The 9358-nt window shown below is 43.1% G+C and overlaps 1 protein-coding gene across 2 annotated transcripts; it reads left to right on the top strand.

Moving 5' to 3' along the window:
* The first annotated feature begins 2387 nt into the window (after nucleotides 1–2387).
* On the top strand, nucleotides 2388–7226 carry LOC122613970. Of its 2 annotated transcripts, none has more exons than XM_043788415.1 (3): nucleotides 2388–2638; nucleotides 5436–6076; nucleotides 6525–7226. In XM_043788415.1, exons 2-3 carry the CDS (start codon nucleotides 5437–5439, stop codon nucleotides 7049–7051), a joined length of 1167 nt encoding a protein of 388 aa, XP_043644350.1. In that variant the 5' UTR covers nucleotides 2388–2638; nucleotide 5436; the 3' UTR covers nucleotides 7052–7226. The 2 variants fall into 2 exon arrangements, with proteins under 2 accessions (XP_043644350.1, XP_043644351.1); XM_043788416.1 differs by lacking the exon at nucleotides 2388–2638 and adding an exon at nucleotides 5189–5305.
* The last annotated feature ends 2132 nt before the right edge of the window (nucleotides 7227–9358 follow it).

Here is a 9358-nt window from a genome sequence, read left to right as displayed (position 1 = left end):
GTGGGCCGAACACGTGCAAAATGTCCAACACGGCGGCCAAATGGGGCCGTAGAAGCAAAAACGCCATAAATGCCCAGGTCCACTTACAATTATTGCCCCAATGGCGGGAGATGTTGGTGAGTTGCAAAAAAGCCCCTACTACAGAGGCTGCCAGCTATGAAAAATCGAAAGTGGCAAGCCGAGTGACAAGCGTGGAGCAAAGAAGTAAAAAGAGTCATGTGCTATGGGCTATAGCCATTCGATTCGATTCGGTTTAGATTCGGATTTGGTATTGCTATAGCTAGTGGTATTGGTACTGGTACTGCGACTGGGATTGGGTTTGGGATTGGAATTGGAACTTGGGCTTGGGTGCAGCGCAATCTGCGAACCAGCATCTCCAATGCCCGCTGCAGCTGTTGCCAATCCACATTGGTTGTAGTAATCGTAAAAACCAAAATGGAATGAAGACATTATAAAAAGCTGGAAGGTGCATAGTAGCACTATAAGTCTAGGGAATTCCAAGAAAACTCCTATATGTATATTATACGATACATTTTTACTCAATCGAGTTGATAATATTAAATGAAATTGAATATGAATTGGTGAAAAGGGTTACAAATTCATAGATGTCACCATTTGTGGTATGTTCTTACCAATATGAAATAAGTTTGCAATTTTTCTTGTCATAACCAAGAGCATGTTGCACAATGTCGCCGGTGCGAGTATCTGAAAGATACCGGGCGAAGGAGCGGAGCACACACACGTATTGGAATTGGAGCAGAGATCAACGAGTCTGCCGCCAGTCAAAGGCAAACATCTGGCTGTGGCACCGCCCCCTCTGCACCCCCGGAAAATCCACCATCCCCCGCTGGGTGGCCAGGTGCAGCCGGTTTCCTGTGCGTTTCCACACGCTGCAACGTGTGCTGCAAGTCCCCATACGGCGTTCGCCATTAAGAGCGGCAAATTGCTCTGGAGCCTCTGAATGGGGCCAATAGTGCATACATATGTACATACATATGTACATATATGTTGGGGTTCTATGGCAAGGAATGTAGGCCTGATGAACTGCAGGGTGGCTAGATGAACTGAATGGATGCCTAGTGAGGGCAACAATTTGCGAAACCCTCGTGACCAGAAATCCAAATAGCTTCCGAATGCTGAATGGCATAAACTTGCACGGCATTTCATTTATAGAAATATTTCTAGCTAACTCTTACCAACCCCTAAAAATAGGTTGACGTATACCACAAAAATATTCTGAATTATTCATAAGACATTTGAAGTATTTTTGAATAGTTTGGAAAATGATTTAAAGAGTATTACCACAAAACCAACCGTTTTCTAACAGCTGTGGCCGCTGAGATTGCGTAAATCCTTTAAAGCCCCCAAACAATTATTTGTTAATTGACTTTTTTTGGCGACACATCTGACCACAAAATGTGGCCCACTTTAGATGGCTTAATTGAATTGTTTTTGGTCTGGTCTATGGGCCATCAATTGATTGTTTGCACTCGACACTCACCGCAAAAGGAAATAATAACTGACCTGACTGAATAAACGCCATAAATATCGGCACGACTTTGGGATACCACAACAAAAAACCAAACCGCCACCGCATTGAAAGTGAAAGCTTAAAGGTTTTTTTCAAACAATTCATTTTATAAATACCTTTTGGTAGCTAACGAAAAAATGCATAAATTACCTGGGACTTGGCCGCTGGTGATGGGAAAAGTCTCGAATGAGAGATGATGCTCATCACCTGTTTTCTGTTCACGAATTCAAAGGCGGCGAACATTGCTCCACCCAAAAGTCGGTTCAAGTTGAAGTTGAAGTGATGCAATTTCTCTCAGCAGCGATTTCAATTTCTTTCCGCAGGAAAAAAGACTTGAACTTGGCAGCTGCTTTTTGTAAACCACTTACTCTAGCAATGGCTATGGTCACTTTGCGGTTGGGTTAAATGATTTTGGAAAATGGTTGTAACTTATGAGTGCTGTGAATCAGCTAATTTTTCACAAGTGATGACAGTTCAATTTACAACTTATACATTTTCACTGCCTTTCTAGATACATTTCCTAAGAGCAACTCCCATTCGTTGAGTAATGAAACCGAGTTTATCTGAACTACGAGTACGAGTATCTTCGGCATTTCCCTGGCGCAGTCGCATTTCAACGACTCACAAATTTGCATATCAATGTGACTTTGAGTAGCTCCGCGACTGTGACATAATCACGGGCTGTCAGTTTAATTTACTGCTAATTAATTTACAGGCCGCCCGAAATTACATCTAACCAAAGACATAAAGACTGAATGGGAGCTCTGATTAATTTTGATGGAAATTGGCAAACGAACCCGTGGCCACCGCAACCAGAGGATCAAACCAGTTCGAACATGCTGCCAGCAATGGAGCAGAAGACTTGTAACTTGGCTCAAACCGCTGGCCAAAACAGTTGAGCGCCGGTCGAAGAAGCGAACACAACGCGTTGCGCATGCGCGTGGATCATGTGCGGATCGGACGTGTCTGGAACTCACAATTCACATATTGGCTGAAAGGGGTTCTATGCCCATACAAGTGTTCTACCGCAAGTGACAAGTGACCGACGGCCAAAACAAATTCAAATTCACATTCAAATTGGTGTCCCCTTCCAAAAATCAAAACAAGGTGAATGAAACTGCCGAGCAAACTGTGTCAAAAGCAAAGAAAGTTGCGATTTGTGAGTGGGCAGGTCCCAAGATCTTTTCAGACGTATCTTCGGCTTTGTCTGCAGTTTGTTTTCAATCTTTTGCGGGCTTGTCGAGATTGAGATTGATCATCTGCGTGGGTCTGCGCCTCATGAATGCGAATGCATCGCAAGTGTAATACTGATCACCATCTAGGGCACTACGCCCAGGTATGCCGAAGAACTGTTCTTCTCAGGTGATTCATCAGCGAGGCTTCTGCTCGTCTTGGATATTTTCAAAGGTGCGGCAGAAGCGCAATTTGAATTCATTTCGCCCTGCTCTTGATTGGGCTGATGTAAATCCGCCTTTGGGTATGATATCACTCGAATAAATATTTATATTCGAATACTTGGCAAGGTCGATTGGCATTTGGCAAACTTGTTTCCAGTTATTTTGCATTATAATTCGATGTCGAAATATTTACCTTATTTTTTGCATAATTTGTGCTGAACGAGACATGGCCAGGTTGTTAATTATTACCTTAATTGAAATATTCGCAGGTGTGCCGAAATTGAGTGGCAAATTTAACAAAGTGGTTAAAATGAATGAGTGTTTTACTTTGAGCATTGGAATATTTTCGAAGTCTACATTTTAAACAAAAAATTTAGGTTGGTAACTTTATTCTTTGAAAATTTCTAGTTCAAGAATCAGTTATTGCTAAATTGAATAGGTTTTAATAGATTTTGTTTGAATTTGTTTATTTTATACTTTAACCAAATCTTCAATTAAGTTTGCGGTTGCTGTCATCCGTCTTAATAAGTTTTCCGGGTATCCACAAATATTGATGGCTGTCTTTAACTTCGAGCTCAACTCAGGTGGCAAACCACTATCAATCACCAATCGCTAACAAGCCCGACTGATTACACAAAGTAACTCGACGCGAACTTGACACATTTGAAATGCAAATGGCCAGAAGCCAAAGTCAAAGCGGCAATTTGCGCTGAGATGAGTCTGAATCTGAATCTGAAGCTGAATTTGAACCTGAGGTTGACCGGGGCAAGCAGCCAACCGCAGTGGAGCCGTGGAAGTGCCGGCCGAAGATGCCAATTAATTAACAGGGCTTTTGGGCCGTAAGTGGTTCCATATCCACGTCCACGAATGTGTTTGCATAGGCATCTCTAATTGCGGCTAAACACTGCGCATGCAATTAACTTTTCACGGTTAAGGGCCACGTGGCGCATACGTAATGCCAGTTTCACCGGCCAAGAACATTTGTTATTCTTATCAATTTATTCATCAGCTATCTGGCATAACAACTGAATATCCAATGCAAAGTGCAAAATTCGTAAGCCTTTCATATTTGCTTTGTACTTCATCCCAATGTTGGTATTGACTGCATTTTTGAGTTCCTTTAAATAATAAATAGCTCAAAAAACAAGCCCTACGCCATTTTGCCTCGCGTGCAAATCACTGCAACTGCATTCAGATGGGCTTGTGTGTTTATTTTGTGTTTGGATATATGCCATAAAAAGTTTATAGACCCTGAAAGACCCGCAGATACACGATTTCATTTGCGTGTCACAGCCAAGTCACGTTGTTTTTTTTTGGCTCGGTACAGTTTGTGGATTTTATAAATTATATTCCCATCTGAAACCTTTTTCTTGTTAAGGCCATGCAAATGTAAATCGATAACCGAACAGATTAAAACAAACCAGCTAAAACAAAACCAACACAACATTTTTATGCAAATGCACAAATCACAAATGCCTCGCAGAGATTGCGCAAAACCTTTTTTCAAATGGGCGTTTTAATGAAATAGCTGAGGGGAAAAACCTACAAAATTACCAAAACTTATGAAAAGCACAAGCCTAAAAAGTTTGGTAAAAAATTCGTTGAATATTATAGCATTTTATTTAACCTTTTTGTTTTTACTGATGTATTAATAATATTTTCTGTGTCTATTCATGTTTTTCATTCAGATCGCAGCAGAGATTTAATCGAATGAAAGAAATGTAAACCGTTTTTCGCTTATCAAATGCTGATATTGTCTTTCATGTTAAATAAACTCTGAAATGAATATGGAGTAAAAACTGAATGTTTTCCATATATTTATTTACACAATGGAAAACTCGGTGTACTTTAATTTCATTTCGATAGCACTGCAACTGACACACCGATCAAAAATCTAGTTAACCTTCTCGGCAAAATGGGAATTTGTGTATCTTTTCGTGGCACTTATTCCACTTGATTTTGTTTTGCATAAATCTGTATATTTGTACAGTTGCTGGCGGGCTCCAATTCAGATTTTAATTAAATAGTATTTTTTATGATATTTGATAAGTAAAGCAATTTGTTTCTGATGCCCGAAACGGGTGGATGGGTTTTGTTCATTTTCCTTTGACGTAAACCAGTTGGTTGGCTAATGGAATAGCGCGGCTTATTGGCAATTGGAATGCCAATTGATTGGCCATGCTAAGTTATGCAGATCCATAAACCGGCTAATGGTTGCGATGTGGAGTCGTGAAGTGTAACACCTGCAAAAGATATGTCTATAGCCGGTGTGCGATTTAAGCCGGCATTAATGCCGCGGAAAATTCGCGGCCACCGCCACCGCCAATGAAGAACGGGTTCGATTGGTTGACGGAAGAGTTTCGGTATTAGCCACAAAGTGCGTTGCGTAACCAACCAGTTGATGCACTTGCTCGTGGCTTTCCCACACACTCACTCTCACACTCACCATCTCCATCTCCGCATTTCCCAGCTAATATTACGTGTTTTTCTCTGCGAATTTCTTGCAGCATGCGTGAACGCAGCCAAACGACCCCAAGAAGGCGACGAGCCGGTCCAAAACAGGCCTTGCCCGGCGGCTCCTCCGAGGGAGTGGGCGCCCTGGAATCCCCCTACTACACCATTGACAACACGGAGGACATATACGGCACCACCTTGCTGCCCTCGCAGCGCTGCTACGTGGATCCCTGGGATCTGGAGAACTATGACTATGTGCGCAAGAAGATCGATGATGTCAACGGTGGTGCTGGTGGTGCTGGTGGTGCTGGTGGTGAAGCCATTGAACCCGCCTACGGTGGTGGGGGCAACTCACTGACGCCCAGTCCCACATACGGATACACTGGGGGCGTGGGTGTGGGTGTGGGCGTGGGCATGTCGGCCACAATGCCACGCCCCCACACCCAGAGTCGCCGGGTGTCGCGTGCCCAGTGCCAACTGGAGTGCTGCGTGCCCCAGAGGACTCGCCGCAGGAGCCGCAGCGCCCGCAAGGAGCCACTCTACACGGCCAGGAGCGACATCTACGGAGTGCCCAGTCGCTACGAGGACTACATGGCCACCATGACCAGGCAGCTGCAGCTGGACAACGCCGAGGATGAGGAACCCGAGGACCTTTACGGCGAGGAGCAGCGGCAACTTTACAATGGCTTTGGAGGTGCGTGCAAACCTAAATTTCAAATTCAAACTTTAGTGCAAGCTTTTAATTATAAATTACTTCATGTATTTTCGGCTCAAGTTACACAAATATGTTTAGATATCATTTTCAATGCCATTTGATTTTTCAATTTACGCAGTGCGGGTTTTATTGCAATTCAAATTTAATTACACATATCTGGCTAAATAATGGCAAGCTGAGTTCGACTATTTCAATTAATTTATAAGGAAATTTAATACTGCATTCGATTTTCTGCGATTGGGTTCATTACATTCTCAGTATTTATTTATATTTAATATTAGATAATCTAAACTAATATAATTAAGATGTATGATTGATCGATTTATAAAGATATATCATTACTAAAACTTGAGTATATGTTGATAACTGATGCTTCGACACAGTTTCGATAGCCTTCTTTAATGCACTGTATTCCCACACCTTTCAGGCTTCTCTAGCACCAGCTCCACGGAGCACCCCTCCTCCATTGGCGACGAGCGGCCCGTTCCCCAGCGACGGGCGGCCACCCTCCAGCGCCGCTCCGTGCCCAGCGAGATGCAGAGGAGCAGCAACCTGGCCGGGGGCTACGGAACTGCCCCCCATCCGCGGCGCAAGCGAAGCGGCAAGTCGGCGCCCCTGGCCGCTCCGCCGCAGATCGAGTTCCCCGCCCCGCCGCCACTTTCGCCCGCCTACGACTACTGCAATCCCTATGCTACACTGCCGTACTGCAGCATTCCGGATTGCAGCGAGTGCCAGCAGCAGATCTACGCCGCCCCCTCCACGCTCTACGGAGCAGCTGCCGGGGAGGGCAGCCGGATCAGGGGCTCGTCGCCCCACCACTCCAGCGGAGGCGACTCGTCGCTCTACTCGGGGATTTACGCCCGTAAATTCGGACTGAGCAAGAAGGGTCTGCTGCAGATCGACTACTCCTGCAGTTGGAACGACCTGGACAGGGTGATGCAGCGCCACTTCTGAGATGCACATGGTTCACATGGTGGGTTTGGGTGCTTGGGTTAGGGTTACCAACACATCACGTTCGCACCAATCGATTGGAGTCGCGAACAGAAACATTATTGTACTTAAGTCATTTTGCATTACAGATACACACACACTGAAGACCAAATAGCTGAACATGTTTGTCGTAGATTTATAGTGCTTTCATATACATACTTACTGAATAAACATTTTGAAGTCAAGCATTGGGAATTTGTTGTTCCTATGGAAATAAGATAGATAGATAAGATAGATATAGACTTAATTATAGTAAAGTCTAAGTGCTATTAGGTCCTGCCAAGTTTAATCCACTAATTAGGGAGAGCATTGCAAGGGAAAACTTGACTCGGTGACAAAGAAAAGTTCCCTATTTTCCACTCTAATTAGTTGTGTCGTCACGGGACGAATGGTTCATGTTTGACAAAATGTTTGGGGCAAATGAGAACACGGAAATGGTTTTAGCGCCGGACTTTGATGAATGTTTTGGGGATTGTCGAGCCCAAGTTCGTCGAACAAATGCCAAATGTGCAGGTGTGCGAACGAATATAAGTGGCAGCAAGCAATTTTTAAACTTTTAAAGCACACCTTTCGGTGCTGGTGCTGAATGGAGGAAAATCCATTAAACTTTTCTCCAGCAAAGTGGGAAATGCAACTTCAGCTCGATTATCTCGGCCGGAGGTGCACAAATACATGGGGCGCCCTGTTCAAAAGGGAAAATCAATAAGGTAAATAAAACGGAAAAGATTTTCCTCTATCTCCTTTGCTCTTGCCCCTATTTCTCGCCGCCCCTCCCCTTTGCCTCTGAATGCGATTTCAATTTCTCAATCCAATTTACCTTTGCAACAGTGTATACACATCAGTGCACAGACAAAAAAAGTGGCCATGCTTTAAATATAAAAGAAAATGGCAAGGCTGCAATATAATAGTGCAGAATACTGTCATATTTTATGCATTACCACAAGAAAATTTCAATAATCGATTTTCATTTTTAAAGGTAAAGTTAATATTTAAAAATATAAATTAATATTATTAAGGGTAATTACTGCACTTTTAATTAAAAAGTTAAGCCAATTGAAAAGTTAGCCATTTGTTTTGCGTGTATCAATTCCAATACCAACGCAAACACAAATACGAACCAAAGTACAAACACAAAGCACAAGTAAATCATAAAAAGCAGCAACAACAAGCATCTGCAAAGCGAAAATCTGAATGCACAAAAAGAAATGGGAGGAAAAATGTTCCAAGTCGAGGGAAAAAAGACATCAAAAATGAGGAGCTAAGGTTTTTGCTATGCACATAAAAGCGCAAATATTTGCGCAACATTTTCGTCGTCATCGTCGTCGTCGTCGTCGGCGACTTGGCGATAAAAATCGAACCAGAAAAATATGCAAAAAGCTGAAGCAGCCGGAGGGGAAATAAAATCGTCGCAAGAATAAGCCCAAGAATATAAAAAAATTTATGTATATATGATGTGTACATTAGTGTGGGTCCCTCGCTTTTTTGTGCCGGGGATTTGCCTTTATTATTGTATAACGTCAAACATTTGCATGCGGCGACGCCTAAATGTATGCCACACTTTGTTCGCCAGCTGCCACACCCCCTTCGAAAGCCCCCAGCCCCCTGGCCACTTTTTGCCACTTTTTGCATTTGCATTTATGTGCGGCGCCAATTCGAGCTGCCACGCCTCCGGCCTGCCCCTGCCTACCTCTGCCTGCCCGCCAAACAAATGCAAATCGCAGCGAAAATATTTCGCACTTTCACGAAACTGAGTTGAATGCCTGGCCAACCAACCAACCACCCATCCACCCACCTGCCAAACCCAAAGGCCCACCTGCGATTCCTATCTCGCTGCGAACGAGTGCTCGAATTTGGCCTGGAAAAGTGCTCCCAATTTGCCAGGGCCCTCGACTGCAGCTAAGCAAGATGAAAAGCCCTTTTCCGAAAGGTGGTTTGTCAGGCAATTTGGCAGCGATCTCTGGGGAAGTGCCTATTTTCCCATACATATATATATATACATATATAGGAGAAAAATTAAGTTTTTAAAATTTAAATAAATCTCAGAAGTGTGAGCCTACTATACAGTAATTTAGTTAACTTTTCATAATATGGTATCATATGTCTCTTAATGCTTTTTAAGGCAGCCAACTGCACTTAAACACAAGTTCATTGTGCTTGGCATTGCTTAATATTTAAAATTAGTTTATTTCATATTTGCATAAGCAATTTTTAAACTTTTATAGCTTTTATCTCTGCAATAGAAATTGATTATTCAAGAACAGGCAATATGGA

The sequence above is a fragment of the Drosophila teissieri genome, chromosome 2R, assembly GCF_016746235.2.
Source record: "Drosophila teissieri strain GT53w chromosome 2R, Prin_Dtei_1.1, whole genome shotgun sequence".
In the NCBI taxonomy this organism is placed as follows: Eukaryota; Metazoa; Arthropoda; class Insecta; order Diptera; family Drosophilidae; genus Drosophila; species Drosophila teissieri.
This window is presented reverse-complemented; position numbering and strand designations above follow the sequence as displayed.